Source organism: Electrophorus electricus, chromosome 6, assembly GCF_041902795.1.
Source record: "Electrophorus electricus isolate QZ-2024a chromosome 6, ASM4190279v1, whole genome shotgun sequence".
NCBI lineage: Eukaryota > Metazoa > Chordata > Actinopteri > Gymnotiformes > Gymnotidae > Electrophorus > Electrophorus electricus.
The window spans coordinates 27,896,014-27,918,088 of record NC_137502.1 but is presented as its reverse complement, the minus strand read 5'-3'; the positions used below and the strand labels follow the sequence as shown (position 1 = coordinate 27,918,088).

Below are 22,075 nucleotides of genomic sequence, written 5' to 3'. Positions count from 1 at the left end.
AGCCCATAAAGGGGAAGTGGACAATGTAAGGATAGTACAGAAAAACAAGCCAGAGCTCCCACCTGGGGTGTTGAATACAAAGAACAGGCTCGTCAACTCTTCCAAATTTGTGTTCAGAGCCATATGTCCTTGCTCTGCTATGTGCATAAGGCATAAGGGTGACCAGGAGCAGAAAAAAGTTTCTTTTTCTGACTAGGAGCAACAAAAAACAGAATTCATGATGGACTATAACGTCATAAAAGTGGACAACATGGACAAACAAGTGATTAGCTACAGCTGCAAAAGGAGAACCCTACACTGGCCACTTGCAATATTTTTCAACATCCTAAACATCACAGAATACAATGAAAGCACATAAAAGCTCGATAGTAGACAGTTCTTTCTCAAGGAGCTGAGTAAGGCTTTGGTGAGACCTCAAATCCATTTGACTTTCTTACTTGATCAACTGTAGTGTGTGTGCGAGAGAGACTGACAAAAAGATAGAAAGAGAAAGATCTGAGTAAAAATTACTGATCTTTCATCATTCTAGGTTGCAGCCTGTAGAAACAAAAAGAAGTGCACTGAGGTGTTTGGACACAAGTTGGACAAAAAGTCTACATGCATAAAGTGTAAAAATACATATGTAACATACAATAAAGCTCTGCCCCTCATGTGTTGTATAGGCTGGCATGAACAGAGTTCAATGGTGCTGATGTTTTTTTAGACTGACAAATGTATCTAATTTCTTAACATTGTTTCATTTAGATATTTTTCACCTATATATTGATTTTTCTTTTTAACATTTAATCACAAAAAAACAGATTACACTATTTATAAATATGATCTAACAGAGGTAAATGGTAAATATTCTTTATTGCTTGTAACATCTGGTATTTTTATTACATAAATTGTTATGGCCCTACTGATTTAAAAACCCATTAATACGGTGGGTCTACCAGACCCATAAACCTTTAAAGAGTACAAAGTGGCACACACTTTTGTGTGGTGTTCATGTTTTTGTTAAATTTACATTCTAAGGGCAGCTTGGCTGTCATCTCAGCTGTTGCCATTTCAATTATTTTGGGTATGGAATCTTCATCTCCCATTTAACTCGCTGGACCTGTTCATAGTGACAACACTCAGCCAATATAGCATTATTTTTCCTACAAAATGGTTTTTTTAAATATTTAAAACAAATTAATCTGTAAAAAACTTTATTAAATGAACCCATTTCCCCAGTCTAGTATGAAATATCATATACAAGTACTTTACATCATACTTTCATTGAAAATAAAAGTGATAGCACATGAAACAGAAGATCATTTCATCCTAACACAATGCAAAATAAATTTCTTTTTCTGATAAGTTTCTTTTTCTGGCAGACATCAGTTAAATGTTTACAGTGATGGTTCAGGATGGTACAGAAATACCAACCACACACCCGGTTTAGTTCTAGCAAAGTATTCACTGTAAGCAGCTACCTTAACAGTTCATTTCTGACTATGTTGAAAATTTGAGTGCTATGACTGCTAACATTATTGGCATTTTTGAAGAAAGTATCACATGCATAAGCTTAATACCACAATAAAAACCAAAAGAGAAATCACAAAACATGCTACCAGAAACATTAGACAAATTCAGGCCTCTGAGTTTAACTTCCAGTGAGGATTCTGAACCTCTCAAAAACTCAGTCATAGAAAGCAAACGAGGGAGAGAACATGAGAGAGAAAACAAAAGTGCAGAAAAAAAGTAATAGAAGACCAAAAAATTCATGGAAAAATATAGCTGCTGGCCAAAAAAGGCCTTTTCTCACTCTTTGGCATTCGTGACCAAATGTTTTTTTTAATTCCATTTTTATACATTTATATGAAATTTGTATAGACAAAAGTCAAACAAAAAATGTAACCCTTCAAATATCTTTTAGCCCCCACTAAAACATTTATATACAAATCCACCTATCCCCCCCCCCAACCCCTTTTTCTGCGTACAATCATGCACACACATACATCTATACATTTATTCATATAGCTGAGGTACCATGTGTGAGCAAAGGCAGCATGAACCATGATAAATATTGCTCCTGTAGATGTAGATCCACTCCCAGGTCAAATGAAGTCATTTAACTCTGCCTCTAAAGCAGCAGCCATCTCATCTGCTTCTGAGCTGCTGCCTCCCTCATCCTCATTCGAGTCCTTGCTAGACTGCCTAGACAAGTCTTCATGTTGGTTAAAGTTGTCATCAGCAGCTTCATCATCATCATTTTCCTTAGCCTCCTCGAGTTTTCTCTTGCGGCTCCTATAGAACACAAAACGGACATTAGTGATGGTAGGAGTGAAGGAAAACATGTTGATTTGTTAAGATACACAGCAAAGGTTGCAAATGTTACGTATTGCAGTCTCGTTTTTGTAGCAGTGTTCAGCCGTAGACAGCTTTGCCACTAGTGAGGTTCATGTCAAGTCTCCTTCTGCGTATGACAACCTTATAACCTGTCTATATCTAGAGAACTGTTGTTGTATTGCCCCTAGCATCTCAAGAGAGTCATCAGATTTGCACCAAGTGTCACAATATAAGTACTGGTGAGGTCAAAACCACAAAAGCAGTGTCTGAGTCAAGACTGAGACCGGCACACATCAAGTCCGAGTCAAGACCAAGTCTTTTAGGGTGCATTCAGACTTTGTGGCTTTGGTTTGATTAAAATGAACCCTGGTACGATTGCTGTTAGTGTGGTTCATTAGAACAAGTGAGAACACTACCTTTGGAACTCTGGTGCACACCATATAAGCAGACCGAGACCCAAGTCGGTCTCGTTTCGCTTCCAAACGAACTCTGGTGTGGATCGCTTGAAGCATGAACACAGTACAGGCTAAAGGCACCAGACGGACCAATCGCTGGACGTGATGTCACCCCTAAATATCACGTGAAAGAACAGAGTGGTGGTAGCAAAAATGAGAGCAAATGTGAAGCGATGAGGAGGTAAAATGCCTTATTAACATTTGGCTAAACTCCCATATCTCTACTATACTGAATTACTAAATGCACAAAACTACCCACAAATTTAAAATGGACTTCCTACAGCAGAGGAATTCCTCACCCTGTTTTGCCTTCATAATGCATTTTTGCCAGCTCTTCCTGAGTTTTCAACCGGTAAAACTACCACCCCCTACATACACACAACCCACAAGCACATTTATCCCAGTGTAGAGCATTGTTCTAGTTCGGTTGGCATTATCGTAATTATTGTCACAAAATACATGTCATAAAAGGTGTTCAGTCAGGATGGGACATATCCATATGACTTTTGTTTACATCTTTAGGTTGCATGGTAAACGTCAATGCGATCGCTAAGAGTACCAGGACGAAAAAACAAGGTGTCATTTCCTGCTTTGGTCCAGACCAACCGAACTACAAATATAATCACAAACTTAGTACTCACGTCTGAGTCAAGACTGAGACCAGAAGTGGGCAAGACTGAAACAAATTTTTTTTCTCCAGAAAATAAAAATAAAATATATAAAATTAAAAAATTTACTTTTACTTTATAATTCATTGTACATTCATCGTACATTTTATAAATATTATTAATAAACAGTGTTATATTTAATCACATATTTTGTAAAATACACATTAAATAATAAGAAATAAATAAGTCTTATTATGATTGCATTATAATCCTAGTCAAACTAAGGCATTGCACCTTCTCAAAAACCTATTTAGTAGTCACCACAAAGTCAACTAAATACAACCATTTTTAGTATTAAATAAAAAAACATTCAATCTTCCCTCAAACAAAAACTACTCATTTAAACCATCATGGAAGGGAACAAATTGATCATTAGCCTGCAGGAAACAAACATTTGAGCTGCATAGTCACTAGGCAAATTGTCTCCGTCAGTGAATGAATATTCAAAAACAAACTATCAAACATTAAAAAACAAAAATAAAAACAAAACTGACGAGAGGCAGCAGTAACCACCTTGCACCAGTGTACCATGACTGACTGTTTTAAACAGCTTGAGCTGAGCTGTATAATAAAATGACAAATATCCCAAACCATCATTATTATTATTATTATTATTATTATTATTATTATTAACAATAATAGCAACAACAACAATAATAAATGCAGTTATATATTATATATTATATACAGTTATATATGCCACTGCACACTGGATATAGTGACTTGTATTGATGTATGGCAGCTTTCAACTTAATGTCATATTGAGACCGCAGAAAGTCATAATAGATGACTCCAATAGACGGTGTACGACTTTTGCGTGACTGTATACAAGGTATATATATTATTATCTATGTATGTGTGTGTGTGTGTATGTGTGTGTGTGTGTACACACACACACACACACACACACCTATATACAAGATATATATTTTTCGTTATAGTCACACACAGTCCATAACATGGTATTTTCCAAAACATTTAAAATATAATTTCAAGCCTAATTTTATATTTAAAATATAATGCAACAAAGCTGGAAGGAAAACTCCAAAAGCCCTTTCCCTGTATGTTCTGTACATTGTATCTGATTGTTGAAATTTGCTTTACTGGCATTATGTTACTATAATGTCAGCTAAATATTCTCCTTCTCTCTTGCTCTCAGTTTAACTTTATACATCTCAGCCAATGAATCTGTACCACTGGATGGATTTTTGAGCAGCAGACCACTCTTAAGCCAGGAGTGACATAGAAACTCCAGCAACACTGGTGTGCCTGCTTGTTCAGTAGTGGTCCAGGATCAATCATTGGGTTGCCAAGCGTGATGAGCAGACCAGGAATTTGACTAATATACAAAGTCATGTACAAACACAAAACATGCTTTCATTCTGACATTAATTCTTATTTCAGATATATTGTTTATAGGTGTGTTTATTAATCAATGCAGTACTAACAAGAAAAGTAAGCCCATACAAGATTCAGTAGATTGTTAGGATTGTAAGACTGTTTCCTTACAGGAATAACATCCCATGAGCAAATGTTAATAGACACACACCTTCATAGAATAACTTGATATTTGCATTTTTGAGTGTTTGATCTCATTTACTTCAAGTACTAAAATCTACACTAAAAACTTCACTTATCTTACTAAAAACCAAAACTTACATGTCATATTTCTGTCACACACATGCAATATATTTCAACATAGCTAGCCTATTTTGAATGATTTTAGACAAATCATTCAAAACACAGCCTGAACATATAGCTACAGGCCTACACTATGAAATATTATGATTCACAACAAGTACTTTCATAATGTCTGACACTGGGAAGCCTCATGACATCATCCCAATTTCTCCTTTTCTTGACACTAGCCATACATTTGGTACCGTAGTCATGTGGTACTGCAGCTTGAAAAGCTTTTCCTATGATAGCTACCCAGTAATTTGTAGTCTTTTGCAGTTTTTAGTGCAGGCATACCATTTACATTTTAGATTTGAAGCATTTCATGGACCTGGACAGTCATATACACACTGATGTTAGGCAGAAATTCTCCACAAAGTGACACTACTGGCACTAGTAATGTGCGTGTTGGCACAAGCAGGAGGTTATATGTTTTTAATTTAACAATGTATATAATAGAAATTTTACACCTTGCTAGTACCAGGCTGGACACCCCTTTTGCCTTCAGAACTGCCTTAATTATCCGTGGCATAGATTCAGCAAGGTGACTTTGATCCATATTGACACGATGGCATCATGCAGTTGCTGCACATCCATGATGTGAATCTCACATTCCACCATATCGCAAAAGTGTTCTTTTGGATTGAGGTCTGGTGACTCTGGATGCCATTTGAGTACAGTGAACTTGAAATTGTTATGCTCAAGAAACCAGTCTGAGATTACTTGGGCTGCGTGACATGGTGTGTTATCCTGCTGGAAGTAGCCATGAGAAGATGGGTACACTGTCATCGGCAATACTCAGGTAGGCTATGGTGTTTAAATGATTCTCAATTGGTATTAAAGGGCCCAAAGTGTTCCAAGAAAATACACATAATAATATAAAAAATATTCCCCCATACCATTACACCGCCACGACCAGCCTGAAAGGTTGATATAAGGCAGGACAAGGTATTTTTGCCCAGAGAGCTGCCACTAACTGGATATTTTCTCTTTTCCATATATTCTCTGTAAACCCTAGATATGGTTGTGTGTGAAAGTCCTAGCAGAGCAACATTTTCTGAAATACTCAGACCGGCCCAACTAGAATCACTAACCATGCCACGTTCAGTCACTTAAACCACTTTTCTTACCCTTTCTGATGCTCGGTTTGAACTTCAGCAGGTCGTGTTGACCATATCTACATGCCTAAATGCATTGAGTTGCTGCCATGTAATTCACTGATTAGATATTTGTGTTAACGAGCAGTTGAACAGGTTTACCTAATAAAGTGGCTGGTGAGTGTACATTATTAAATATTCTTAATAAGCATATCCCATATACACCTCCATATCTGCTGTTAAATGATCATTCTAATGCTCATTTAAATTGTGGTACAAGGAGAATTTGGTTGGATGGCTTTACTGCCACAAAGAAAATACTTTTATATAGGCAGTAGAAAAAAGAGCATGAAACAAGAACGCATGAAACAAAATTATGACAGGTTTTTGATAGTATGTACACCATAAGACCATTTGGAACTAACAAACTGGACAAACGCAGCATATTGCTCCCTTAGACAACATTAAACATGAAGAATCTGAAAGACGAATGGGATATGAAAAGTATTTTTGTGTGCATGTGTCTGAAATTATTAAGGCCCACAAAGACCCTCTGTCACTAGAGAGCTGCTATAGACATCTCCATGACAACCCCAGCTTTGACACGTGTACCATGCTGTTTTAATTTCCTCAAAGATCACTACACATCACACTGATGATTACACACCATGAAAGACAAGTCCTTCCTAAATTGCACCAGTAATTTCAGTTAGAGAAAATGTGCTTCCATTCCTGCCCTCTATTTCTTTCTTGCAGCAATAACTCCATATATTCTTATATGGAGTTTAGTTGTCGTAGATAAATCAACTTACCAAGGGTGCTTTGGGATGTAGCTATAAATCTTTTAAAATGTGGAAACTTTTATAAGATGAGAGAAATTTTCTCCAGACCACAATATGGTCAAAAAGCTTACATTTAAGCTTAAATTTAATTAATCACATTGGATGACCAGCCTATCGCTGTGGTAGAAAATACAGGCTTTCCTCGTCTTGTGGAGTTTGTTGAGCAACAGCACGTCATACCCTCTCAACACTACATTTCAGACTTGGTTTTACCGACACTTTACAACAAGGTTTGCAATCACTTACGAGGTCTTTTATCATATGTGACTGCTTTTAGCTTTACCACAGATATTTGGAGTTCTGATTTTTCCCTGATATCATTACTTAGTCTCACAGCACACTGGATTGACTCCATTTTTTTTATTTGAAGCGTGTGGTATTGCATGTAAAGCAGTTCTGTGGGTCTCATGGAGCAGAGCATGTAAAACAAGCAGTCAAAGAGATGTTCAACACTTGGGGAAAAAGACAAGCAACAGCTCCATGTCATTTTGTAGGACAATGCAAGAAATATGAAAAAAGCAATGGATGATTGTCAAGCATATACATTGGGTTGATTTTAATAACTAATGTACTTAAAGTGTGCACTGTGCAATAGTATTATCTAGGAAACTATAAGTTGAACATACTCAATTTTAAATGACTCGGATCGGTATCAGGGCAAAAACAAAAAAATGATTAAAACATCTCTACCCATAACCAAATCCAAAACGTTTTGTAATAGGCTAAAATGGATGGGTTCTGCACAAACAAGCAGTCAGCAATGATTTAACATTAACTTTATCCTCACATTTTTTCATATCATTAATGGTATTCACGCTTGGCATTAAATCTCCACACACAGTGTAGTAATTTACAGTGCTAAGTCACTCATAATAACTACTGAAGTTTCTGTCCATGCTAACTGATCTTTGGAAGAAGATGAATCTAGGACATAATGACAGCGTGGCCTGATTGTGCCTCATCTCTAGAAAACTGACAGCATCACTTTGAAACCCATTTCATCTCTACAACAAAAAACACATCCAATAAAACACTAACCTACACTAAAGTGGTTAATGTCACAGAATTTTAAATAAGAGAATAATCTTATACAAATCAGGAGAAACAAGTCAAACAAAATTACTTCCTGACTTCTACTAAAAAGACAACTGCAGGTACAGTACCTTTGCATGGTTCCAGTCAGACTGCTTTCTTCACTGGATGGCATCAGGATTGTACCCTGAACAAAAGTGCTCAGGGCCTGTTGGTGATCTGTTTTGGCACTCTGCTTACTGGTCTGTGTTTTTTCCTGTTCTTGTTCCTCCTCTTCATCCATTCTCTCTTCCTTCCCTTGTTCCTCATTCTCATTATCACTCTCCTCTCCAAGAATATCATCCACCTGCCAAAGAAAACAATGTATAAATGATATATGTAGAAAGCTCCACTATTTGAAAACATATCACATGGAATCTGGGCCAGGTTTTAGTTGTTAATATTCAGAATTCAAAACATTGCTGTCAACAGCCACAGCTGAGGAGTAGGACAAACATGAAATCATAGGATTGTTATTTTTTCTTTGAGTGAAAAACAAACAGCCAAGTTGATATTGCCTGAACACAGGGAGGAAAAATTTTATTAATTTGAAGGAAGGGAAAGTCACTCATAATTCAGAATTTCGCTTACTTGCACATTTTGTACCCAGTTCAACAGAAGTGTTCCCAGAAAAATAAATTCTACACATGTATGTATCCTTTTTAAAAAAACTTTTCTTCTCCCCACAGTAACTTCATCAAACCTGAACATAATAACAAGAAAACATGCATACTTGTGTTGTTGAATGACAAGCCAGCTTATTTTGAACTCCAAAGAAAACAATTTGAATGGATGTAGTAATACTATTTCGCAACTTTTTCAAAGAACACCATATTGCTTGCGCAGCTGATGGAGGCTATCTGTTTAAAACATCTGGTTTCTCTTTTACTTCTTCGCATGTTACTGGTCTGTGTGTGTATGTATATATATATATATATATATATATATATATATATATATATATATATATATATATATATATATATATATAGAAAGAGAGAGAGAGAGAGAAAGACAGATGGCAGTGTTATCGACCCATCCATATTAAAGATATTTATAGCTGTCTACTTTTGTAATCTTTCATCCTGGTGGCATTATAAAGGGAACAATTCTCCACAACATAGGCACATAGACCAAAGTAGTGCTCTGCAACGGCTGAAATGAAAGACTGTAGTGGGTGCTGAATAGGGATCACAAAAACAGTTTGGTCTCATATCTTTGTTGTTCATCTATGGATAGGTAAGGGAAGCCACCAATTACAATGTAAAATATGCTCGAGACTAGGGAAAGTTGAAAAGGCAGTCGAAAGTAATGGAAGAACAGATGGAACGTTACAGAAAAAAAACACTTTTTGGGAAATTTGATTCCCAAAATGTAACTAAACAGAAAACAAAAATATATATTGATCAAATTTGAAAATTATAGTTTACAATATAATCTTGAACCATCTTAAAACATAGGTCTAATTTTACATGTGCACTTTGGAGATTTATACATTCAAACTTAATGACAATAGGTTCTGATACTTATACTTATATTCTAATACTCATACTTATACTCATACTTATATTCAACCTATTTACTTACTTAGTTTATTTAGCATCTTTATTTTTTTTAAACAACCCAAAAGTCCTTTCCACAATCAGTCGGTTGACAAACCTCTCACCCCATACCTTATTAAAACTCAATGACAAATGTGACATATTTGCCAAATTTTTTGATTATAAAATACTTTCCATTAGGGACACCTTTGCAAATGAAAGAAGCAAATAAAAGAGCTGAAATAACATGATTTCAAGAAAGTCAGACTGAAATGCAGGCCAGTCTGACTGAAATGGACAACAGAATGAATGGTGCAGCAGTTTGTCAAAAGAACTGAAACTGCTAAAAGAAGCTAAATGACCTGGAAAATTGACAGGTGTTGCAACCAGAGGTCTTGGAAGCAGCAACCGTCAGTTTTGGTTTTTTACTCATTTCTGAAACTTTTGCTTGGTGCCAAAAACTTTGGCTAATGGCACTGAAGTACCTTAAATAAACAATAAATGCAGCCAAGTTGCAGAATGTTTTGCCACTCAGTCTGACTGAGGGAGTATTCTGAAGTAAAAGTGACATTAATGCATACCCTCTAGAGACGCAACCGTTCTTCAAGTGCTCCAAATAACGCAGTAGTGTTCAAAATAGACCAAGCATTAGTATGATGACTTCAGTATAATAAGGAATTGCAACCAAAAAATCTTAGCAAATCCATGAGAGGACTGGAGTTGTCAGCTGAATGCTTACAGTGAATTAAGTGCCACAAAATATTTTCAGCTTATTTTTGTTGCTTACTTCTCTAAGCAAAGACAACAAAGTCAGTTGCCTTTTTTCTTCTATTTCCAAACCTGGCCATTAGCTAGCCCTCCAAATATGTGAGCACATTTACGTTTTTGGCATTTAGCACACTTATCCAGAGCGACTTAACAAAAGTGCTTTGCCATTGACTATGACATCATATTATGTATCCTAGAGCCAGTACAGCAGGTTAGAGTTCAAGATACCATTGAATTAGAATACTGTTGAAATACAGGGATCAGTGTAGATGCCTAGAAGTGCAAAACACATATAAGCTCCATCTTAGACTATGACGTGTAATAACAAACTATCAAATTACAAATAATCAAACTAAACTGAGTGAACCTGATTACACTAGGAATGGAGTTACCAAAGAAAATGAGCTAGATGGAGTTTTGGAATGGAGGTTACATACAAATAAGTATTACTAATAAAACATCACTTATTAATATTACTTATTTTATTTTATTTAAAAAAAAAAATACCACAGAGGTGCTGGAAACAAGTTCTGGAATACAGATACTCTGAATATGAGAGGCACCGGCTCCATCGTGCAATACAAAATATGGTTTCTGCCTCAAAAATCTAAATTCTGCATGTCATTGTGCTGTTTCTTAAACCTGGACGAAGGCATAAGTTTCAACACGATGTTAATGAGAAAATTACCGATTAGGCTAATTAATATAGTAGTGACACTGATCACTACGCAGCTATAGCAAATGCCACAACAGTCCACAAACCAATTTGGAGAAAAGACTGATGGATGGGAGCGTATCGTTCTGGAGATATCCTAGTCATGTAACATGCGCACTGTGATGTGCTGTATTGGGTGGAGTTTTAGTTGTTGAAGGTGGCTTGGAAAGAGCAACACTACAACAGCATTATGTTCACATGAAAAATTACATTTTCTATTCTTCAAAGGGATGCTATACATATTTGTATGCCAGCTCACATGGGGTGTGGCAGGTAAAACTGTGCAACTTGACAGCTCTCTGCTTATCTCCTTTCACAATGACCTACTACCAATGACCACCAGGCTAGGCACAGCTAATGTTGAACATGACTCTAAAGCCAACCAAACTAGAACAATGTTCTACGTTGGACTAAATGTGCTTGTGGATTGTGTGTATACGAACATGGTAGTTTTACCAGTTAAAAACGCAGGAAGAGTTGATGAATTGCATTAAGAAGGCAAAACATCATGAGGAATTACTCCGCTATACATGGACATTTTTTTCAGTACAATAAAGATATATTTGTTGAACCAAATGGTAGTGAAGGATTTTATGTTTTATGAGCAGGAGAGTCAAATTGAATAAAACTGCAGTGCAGTCTGGATCAAATTGGTAGTCAGAAGTACAGCATTTAATATGCAACCTGATTCTGTGAATTTTACCTATGAGAAAATGCTGAACACATCATAGCTGAGGCAAACTCTGGGGTTGGGTATTAAATAGCACCTTAGGTCTGTAACAATTCTTGGAAACAATATCAGATAAATCATTTCCCATAGCTCTTTTTACAGATTTCTAAAAGACAGTCAATTAATATTTTCCTCCTTTGCGATGTCCTGTGTCTATCTGATTTTATAAATGTGCTGCTGCCACACATCGGCTGACTGGATAATTACATGAATGAGCAAGTGTTCCTGAAAATTCCCATTGAATGTATATTTGTGATGTACATAAGGGTTGAATGGCCATCAGTTCTTACCTCTTTGTCCATGCTTTCTAGGTCCTCTTTGCAGAGTGTGTAGAGGGGCATGGTTTCAGACATGCTTGGCTGTCGTTTTCTGCGTGAGGGCCCAGGTTGTTCAAGATCTTGATCTGTGCCATCAATCTCCCCTTGCAGCTGACATCCCAGTCCTAACCTAAATGCAGAAACAGTCAACAAAACTTTTCATCTGGCAAGACAAGATGAATAGTTGCATTCCAATCAGAGATAATACCCATGAAAATGGACTATCCTTTAGAATTGTTTTCCCTTAGTGTTAATAGATTAATAGAGAAATTTATTTTTATAAAATGGGGTAAATTATCTGTGAAAAACAATTATCAGTAGTGTAGTGAAGATAAACCACAATTTATTCCCCTGATGAAACTGTGACCTGGTAAGGGTGAGCTTTCTCTCACCCATGGGTAAGGGACAGGACCCAGGACCCTTCTGGTGCATAGATGCTAAGCAATAAAGCCATAAACGGCCTAGCTTATCACGCTGGCCTGGCTTTCTGTCCATTACCCTTCTACATAGGTGCTATAAAATCCACAGATTGGAATGCGTGTAGTTCATGCCAGCCTGGTTATACTTCAAGGAACTATGACCATAAATTCCATCAGACTAATACCCTTACCAAGACAAACAACTTTTCACATCCCACAGAAATATGTTCACAGATATACATGTCTCTCTTTCCCACAGATTCACAGTAACAACTTGCCATTTCACCCTCTGAAATCTCAGGCGATTTTCTCTGTTTTAACATATTTTTTAAAAAAAATCACTTTAAGGGTATTTATAGCATGATAGCCATATGTTTCATATCAAAATGTTCAGAATGAGCGCAGCTCTCTTCCCCAGGGGCTATCATTTGACCTAAGGCTCTGCATAAAGAAATAATATGGCCCTAAAGCTGAAAATATGATATCAACTTCAAAAACTGCATATCTCATTTGAAAACATACTTTTACTCATGTGAACTAATTCTTTTGGTAGTGACCCAACACAAATGTAGAGCAAGTACTACTGAAATGTGTAATACACATCTAAAATGACATTTTGTATAATCATTTATTGAGTAAAAGTGTGATCTGTCACACCATTTTTTTCCAAATCTTAGAGGGACAGAGATGAAATGTGATTGAACAATGACTATATTAGATATCAAGCCTCAGAGAATATCAAAATATCAAGCTTTATGTGTGCAAGTGAAAAATGAGCATTATAACTATAATCAAAAATATGACAAAAGACAAAAGATTCAGTTGCACAGAACAGAACTTGGTATGTCCAAAACATCCATATACTATACTAGTTTTCACACAAACGTTTACTAACGGACAGTCAGTTTTTTCAAACAAAAGTCATGAATTCTGTATTAGAATTCCAGTTCACAAATTTTGCACAGTAAGAGCATTTAGCTTACTAGCTAGCAGCACAACATTTTAGCTAGGTAGCTAAAACGATGCCAACTGAATAAGGAAGGAAATGTTTTAAATTTCAATGGTAAATCCTTAGGGATTTCATGATTATTTATTGGTTAGTTTCACACAGATCGACACACAAAATCAATCACACTGTGAATACATGGATAAGACATGACTGACATACGAACACGCGAATCATACAGTGAGACGCAGATGATGTGCATCTTAACCTCTTAACCTATAACCTCTATATATCCTCTCTTAGGGTCTTTATTTTTTACTATTGACGAAATTAAAATGGCACATTCCACAAATTTAGGAAATGTCTGAAACATATTTGTACACAGTCTTATTGCAAAGATATTAATAAAAACAAAGAAACTTTGAAGGAGACACTCCACCGTGCCTGTTGACAACATTGGGTTAAACTGGAGTCCCACTGCTTTGGAACGGCCTGCCCACGAGGGCCTATGACTCTCTGTCCGAGCCAGCTCCAAAGGTCAAATCCCTCAGTCCGAGAATTCTGGTCTTTTCACGGCCATTGGTCTTCGTTGCTCGTGTACTGTCGATCCAGCAATGCTGGGAAAGGACACTCTCTGCGGCTTGATGAAAGACCCACTCTCTTATTGCGACACCCCGGCAGCTCGAAGGTAGATGGGACTTTCGCTCCCTCTTTCTCTCCGTGCCATGCAGGCAGATTCAATAGAACACACTCTCCCTCTGTGCCCTCCCCGGATCTACATGGTCGAGCGCCAGTGAGCCATAAGAACTGGCATTTCACTTTTTCACAGAGGGGGATTGGACTGGGTGTTAAATACCTTTTCTTAATAAGTAAATAAAATGTCTATCACACTGAACTTGGTTCTCTCAGGGCTTTTTTAAATGCATAATTAGATCTTGATTTAAGATGTAATGTCATTCAGCATTTTAAATGCACTTTAGGGCAGAAATACCAACATGGGGCAAACAATCTAGAGTCATTACATTTACATGCAGGCCAACCTAAAGACAAGTGTTACTTTGGAAAAGTTAGGGTAAATACACTGACATGCAATCAAGGCTTGAAAAAGCAACATATGTTCCCTTCATGTTAACATCTTAATAAGCAAATCTCTGGTAAAAAATAAAAAAATCTGAGAAATGAGACCAGTGATGCAATTATAGCAGGTTTTTATACAACCTTTTTGGAGATTAAAAAGGAATACCAGCACACAAAATATTATGCAAGAATGATGACATTTATTAATATGTTAGAGCATAAATCTTATTTTTCAAACTTCAAGTTATAACTATGCATAGCCACAAATGACTAGTTTAAAAAAAACTAACAAAAAAAATGTAATCTTTGATATTCAGCTAGAATTATCCAACAATGATGACAAGCAAAACTTCAGATCTATACGTGCTGCTGCTCTGCATTTTCATCTGCATTCCATATTATTTGCATGACAAATTCTTGAACAGTTGTATTTTTTGCAATCAGATGTGTTCCCTTTCCATGGTCTCTCTCTCCCTCACACTCTCTCTCTCTCCCTCACACTCTCTCTCTCTCCCTCACACTCTCTCTCTCTCCCTCACTCTCTCTCTCTCCCTCTCTCTCTCTCACACTCTCTCTCTCTCTCTCACACTCTCTCTCTCTCTCACACTCTCTCTCTCTCTCACACTCTCTCTCTCTCTCACACTCTCTCTCTCACACTCTCTCACTCTCACACTCTCTCACTCTCTCATATTTTATATACATCTCTCAAATAACTTCTAGTCAGAGTTTATTTTCCCCACATGTTCAAGCTACTTTGAAACAGTGGAGATATATTGACATCACATACATATTTAGCCATGACTGGACTCATGGGTGAGGATGCTTTGTTTGCTGCATGCACAATTTTGGCTCACAAATAATTGTACTTATTTGTACTTAATCAAACAATAAAATAGGAAACAAAAAGTTCTCATTACACTATTACAGGAAAAGAGTATAAAGATATTAGTTCTCCATGATTTTGTGTACTGGAATTCCCCTTTATAGTATTCTTTTATTTTATAGGAAAAATAAACAGGGTGTACAAGACACACAAAGGGAACTTCATATACTGCATTTTCCAACCCAGATTTCATGTATTCATAAGTGTCTTTACCTCAACTGCTCCTGGGTACCAACAATTGTCTGTAGGTAGGCCTACCTGTAAATGTAAGAGAAAATATGATGGTTATAAGGCAGTTAAGTCATATTTCCAATATAATTACCCAAATAAAATGGTGGCACTCACAGACACACAATTCCAGAGAAACAGGATGTTTCAGACAGAGGTCCATCAGCTGTGCAAGTAAAGTGCTTCTGAATTAGTAGTAGGAGGAGACACACACAGTCACACGCACATGCCTACATACACACATACATCTGATGAAGGACCCAATTTCATTGCTGCTATAGCAACTGACAATACAAACAGATGTCATTATCGCAGTGTCCATTAGTATTAAAATGCCATTTCACTTCTCTGACTCTTGAGAAGCATGTCTTACAAAAACATCAGACATACTTGTCAAAAGTGAGATAAATTATCATTCAAATAAAGGCTGTGGTACTGTTGCCCGCAACTACTCCGTCATCACCCATCCCTCTTCATGCATGACTATGGGAGTTGTCTACTGTATTACTTGTAAGAGATCAGCTTTATATTGGAGAAACCAAAAGAAGGCTTGCTGATCGATTTGTTGTACACCTGGAAAAACTGTGTGTTCTTAGACGAATCAAGGTTCATATTGCATAAACTGGATGGACGTTGGCATAAACGTTGCCAAACACATAAGAACTACCTTCAACTTTAAGCCAAACACAGGACAGTGCTGGCAGGATACAAATCTGTGGGATGTTTTCCTGGTATGATTTAGGACCACTAACTAATACCACTGCATGAGTCTCTGAATGTCAACTGGTACTTGTCAATCCTAGCAGATCTTGTGCCTACTATGTTGCCTGACCTCAATCCAGTGATGCACAAATTGGGAGCCCTTAGATCATCATTAGGTTCACCATGCTGACCAACAACTACACAATCTGAGGGATGTCAGTGCTATGCTGCAGTTGGAATGGGCATCAGTGCCACCAGATACTTTCCATCATCTAATACAGTCACATACACACACAAACCTGATTCTGCACCCATGTCCACGCTGGCATACTAAAAGGAATCGCTTCATAGTATCGAATATTCTTAAAATACAGTCCATCCATCAACACAAAATGTTTAGAACCAGTATAACTACCTCAATATTCAACAAGTGGAACTCCCTTAGCTGAAAATGTAGAGAGCTCACCTGCTTTGCATGGTCACCCACTGAGTGAGGGAGGGCAATGCACAAAACAACAGAACACTGGTGTGGTTTTCCCCATACCATATCTATAGCTTTCACTGAGAGACTTTCATCTCAAACGTCTTTTGCATTTCCAGTGGTTACATAGTTTTCATTGCTTATTGCTTCGAAGAGAACTACAGTGGAGATTAATTCTAACAGAAGATTTTATTTAACTAAAGAGGAGGTACAGCTCAATAACAGATATATTAGACATTTATAAATGTAGTGACGAAATAGTGACGAACCAGAATATAAAAGGGTAAAAAAATACCTGAAGTTTAAATGTGCTTCAGGTGTAGGTGCTTTCACAACCATTTTGTGGGGATGTAGGTAGGAAGGGTGGCAAGGTGCCTGAAAACTCCTGCGAATCAACTTCCCAGTTACAGGATCATATGTGCGAACCTCCGGCACCAGTGTGAATTTGGGCTGAACGGGAGCATGGTGGATCACAGCTGATGAGAACACTTCTTGAATATCAGAAAATGTTGATGGGCTGTTACACCTACAGAAAAACCAACAAACCACAAAACACTGAGTTGTACATCATATAAACTTTGCAGTACATCAACCTCATACATGCAATACATTCAATAAAGCTGATAAATGAAATAAGTTTAGGAAACCAAGAAATAAATGTTTGAAGCCCATATGTAAGAAAAAAATACTAAAAAACTTACTAAAACATCTTAAGTTTAAAAGGAGTTGTCACAGGTGTAGTATATGATGAATAAAAGAACAAGAGAGAAGGAAATGCATGTCTACAACTGAAGCGTTTAATGAAATGAACAAAAATGAAACTAAACATTAAAGTGCACTAATGCAAAGAAAAGAGCCAACATAACATTGATGACTGACATCGGACATACTAAACAGCCTCAAATACTGACAACATAATGACAATAACCCCCAGGTGGTTTGGTTACTAATATCCAATACACCCCAGCTCAGACATGTGACAAGGTAAACAGAAATAACACTGGACAAAATATTTTTACAAAAGGCATGTTTGAGATAAAATTAGCCAATTTTAATTAAGTTGAAGGTGCTGAGCACAAATTTGACAATAGAAATGCTAACACGGCTACCATTTCTTAGAAATTCACAGTGTTTTTATGCATTTATGAAATAACACATACTGTAACAGAAGTCCCGTCTATTTGCGACTTTGCTTTGCCTGTCGTTTGTGAACCTGCTCAGGATCATCTCTGACTAGCATCCACCAGTAATCAGCCAACATAGAAGTGGACCACTTCCCCTGGTATCTTATCTCAAATGCTGAAATGTCCTGATGAAAGCGTTCGCCATGTTCAGCGCTTACCATGCCACAGCATTCAGAGAAAAATTCCTGAATGGGAATGAAGGTAATGGATCTTTAAGGACATTGTCGATCCAAGTTTGTGATACATTGACAACATGTCTTTAAACAGTTCCTTGCAGTTTCCAACCCTGACATTCCCGAGGAAGTTAGCTGACACCAAACGAAATGCATCCCAAGCCTTTTTCTCGTCACCCTTAAGCAGGTAGTCAAACTTCTCGTCTATGAAGAGTTGACTGATCTGAGGACCCACAAAAATTTCCTCTTTAATTTTTGCTTTGCTGATCTGAGGGAATTTCTCAAACAGGTATTTAAATGCTGATCCATTCTGATCCATGGCTTTTACCAAGTTCTTCATCAAACCAAGTTTGATGTGTAGGGGTGGTAGAAGTATTTTGTCTGGTTCTGCCAGTGCTGAATGCTACACATTCCTCTCTCCAATCTTCAGAGACTTCCTCTGGGGCCACTCTTTCTTCAAACGTGCTCTGCTGTCCCATTCACATAGGAACCAGCAGTACTTTGTATAGCCCAGCTGCAGACCCATCAACAGAGCTTAAGGTCAGAACAGATATGCCAGCCATACTTGCTGTATTCAAGACAATCCAGCAGCTGCTTCATTTTGTCATACGTCTCTTTCATATCCACAGCGTGTCCGACTGGAATAGGTGGAAGACGACTTCCATAATGAAGCAATACTGCCTTGAGACTCATTTTTGAAGTCTATAAACAATCGCCATTCTTGTGGGACATGTTGGATTCCGAGGGCATTCAACAAGCCGCTGATGTCAGAGCAGAACACAAGCTTATCTACCTTTCCGAAGAAAGGCTCTAACTGCAGATGCCGCTTTCGATACAATGTCCCTCGTACATTTACCTGAAGAAGATTCCATTGCTGAAGTCTTGAGCCTAGTAATTGGACAGCTCCAGATCACGAACGAGATCGTTCAGTTCTTCCTGCATTATTCTGTGTGGCACAGATGATGCACCTTGACTGAAGTCAAGAACAGTTTCCTGATGATCATCTGACATCGAAGGTCCAGGAAACTCAGGAGTCATTTCGTCTCCATCGCCATCATCTGAAGGATCATCAGAAACTTCTGTCGGAGGTTCGGGAACAGGAAGTCCTTCGCCATGCGGAATAGGTCGGCTAGCAGAAGGTATATTTGGATACGCTATTGCCCACTTCTTCTTTGTAATGCCTCCAGAAACAAGAGGCACCATGCAGAAGTAGCAGCCAGTTATGTGATTGCTGGGCTCCCTCCAAACCATCAGAACGGCAAAAGGGCATCAACTTTCTTTTTCCATTCATCCACTGTGACGTCACATACAACAACATATGTGTGGAGCCCTGGACTTGTCCTGGTCACCGATCTTGCACCCGAAATACAGATGATATGCCTTCTTCACTTTTGCATTTGAAGCAATATCCTTCATCTGATTTACAAAAGTCACATGCCGACAAATGTAACAAAAATTGTCCGCAATATTGATACAATTACGAGGCATTGATACTTGTTGACGGACACTATCTGAATCACTTCAGTAGTGTTTATAACGCAGCTGGAATTACATTTAACCTAACGCAGCTGAACTGACATCTAACATGACATTTAGCACAAGAAGTAACAGAAATAAATCGCTCATCCTATGGTGTTTTGCTTTATATATCTCGATATTGCGTAATCCTACGTCAGATAGTGATGCAATAGACCTTCCTGGGTATGATCATCATGATCTGATACAATATGATGCATTATTTCTCTGTATTTTGAAATAATAAAAAAGTTCATCTTATAGATGTACCTAATACAGTGTCTATTATGGATCACATAGAGTTATCGTTAAAACGAGAGCCAATAACAAATTTTCATGGTTATATCCGTGTTTAGGATGTTGAAATCATTAAGAATTGCACCTTATTAACTCAGAACCATTTCTGTTGTTGTCCAGTGTAATACAGTGTAATACAAAAGTTCACGTGTGCTACAAGTTGCCAGTAAATATCAGCAAGGAGGGGGTGGTACTATGACAGAATGCACTTGTAGTTGCAAGAAAAGTAATGAACCCTTTGGAATTACCTAGATTTCTGCATTTGTTTATGTCTATTGAGCACATTCAGTAATCATCCATTCTGCAGGCTGGAAAATAAGATTTACACAATGTTGAGAAATTTTGGACAATAAAATGTGTTTCAGTTCAACAACAGATTTCTCCAGGCCAAGCCAAAGCATCTTGATAGTATACAGACTCCTGACCTTAATCCTGTCTTGCTGAATCACACATCTCTTCATTTTGAGATCATGGACTGCTGCCAATACATTCTCCTGTAAAATGTTTTAATATACTTTTAAATTGACTGCTGTTGTGATTTAGGGATATACTGCACTTAGTTCTTTAAATGATGCTTATGTTTAGATGTGAATATGGCTAGGAGGTATTTTGTTCACAAATTATTTAAAGATTATGTTTTTTGTTTAAGCTTTAAAGCTAAATAGTTATAGCAGTAAGGAGGCTTAAAATGGGTACTAGAATACTGATCACTGATTTCCAAATCCCATAATTTAGGGTTTCCCCCTACATATAGCCAGGTTTTATATGCACAATTGTAAGAAGAATCTGTTCTAGAAGAAAGACAATTTTTTGTGACAGGTGTACAACCTCACTGGGACCATGTAAAAAAGAATAAGCTTACATATTCAAACTTGTGTACAATTTTTCAAACCATAGCAAAACTTTATATTTAGTGTAATATTAGGTGGTAGGTGAAAAATTGTACCCAAGGAATAAGATCTCTAGAGAAAAAGAAAAACTGCAGATGCTGCTGATGACGCAAAGACCTGTTTTCAAACTCTACATTCATTAGTTTACCCATGTTATATCCTGTATAGAATCCATTACCAAAGTATTTTTTCACGTAGCTAGCTAGAAAGCATGGGCTTTAGCCTCAGCTTCCCTTTCTACATCAAGAGGAGAGTCATTAGTATTTTATTGCAATTTGAGTAACTCCACCCATGGCTAGAGAATTTCCTTTGGGAAGGTGCATGATTTTTCTTCTAACATGCATTGCACTCACTATCATTATCTTGAAACTAAGAGCTAAGCATAGGAACTCCTCTGTTGTTGGCTGCAAAAGCCAGCACAAAATGTCACATTGGCTCTCACTCATTCCTTTAACTATGTCTGCTAACGACTTTTTCATGGCTGATTTTCCAAACTGGGTCAATACAACACAGGCAACAAAACATTTCCGAAAAGAGAAATCAATCCTAACGGTGTAAAGCTAAATTGTAGATGAGGGAAGTGCACGTGGATTTTTTTCACTGTTTAGCACGTTTTACTGCTAACATCTTAGGTAAACATAGTACGTGTAATTTTCTACATTTACATTTAAGGCATTTTCTAGAAAATGATTCACATTATTTGGGTCACTTGCTGCAGGACCCACAAAAACATTATGGCTATTAGTTTTTTTAGCTGACTTAACAACACAAAGTTCAGCTTAACAGCTGAAAGATGTGAATGCAGCACTATAGACAATCAATACTGTGACCGTCACTAAAACCAACCAGCTGATATACGCTACAGTAACAGCAACACTTAAGATGCTTGACATCAAGGAGCCGTCTCCTCCACGGAGAATGAGGTTGGAGGCCAAGTTGGAGGCAACATGGAGAGAAGTCAACCAACTATTAGAAATGTGGAAAGGCATGGTGAAAGTACCTGAGAAGTACACCAAGCTGTCCATACCTGAGGCCTTGGAGACTGCCAAGCAAAGAATAACAGTTCTGGATGCCTGACTGAAG

At 37.4% G+C, this 22,075-nt stretch overlaps 1 protein-coding gene across 7 annotated transcripts in view; it reads right to left on the bottom strand.

The window, feature by feature from the left end:
* Positions 1 to 1,688: 1,688 nt before the first annotated feature.
* Positions 1,689 to 22,075, bottom strand: part of ctdp1 (CTD (carboxy-terminal domain, RNA polymerase II, polypeptide A) phosphatase, subunit 1) — a 44,683-nt gene continuing 24,296 nt past the window's right edge. For 3 of the 7 annotated variants that reach the window (XM_027006698.3, XM_081716240.1, XM_081716241.1), the window contains 4 exons: positions 17,229 to 17,459; positions 12,171 to 12,327; positions 8,219 to 8,433; positions 1,689 to 2,274 (listed from right to left, as the gene is read on the bottom strand). In XM_027006698.3, coding sequence (XP_026862499.2) covers positions 2,085 to 2,274; positions 8,219 to 8,433; positions 12,171 to 12,327; positions 17,229 to 17,459 — 793 coding nt within the window. In that variant the 3' untranslated portion in view covers positions 1,689 to 2,084. Of the gene's footprint in view, positions 2,275 to 8,218; positions 8,434 to 12,170; positions 12,328 to 14,819; positions 15,781 to 15,867; positions 15,936 to 17,228; positions 17,460 to 22,075 lie in introns of those variants that run through there. The other 4 variants (XM_081716243.1, XM_081716242.1, XM_081716245.1 and 1 more) reach the window with 4 other exon arrangements.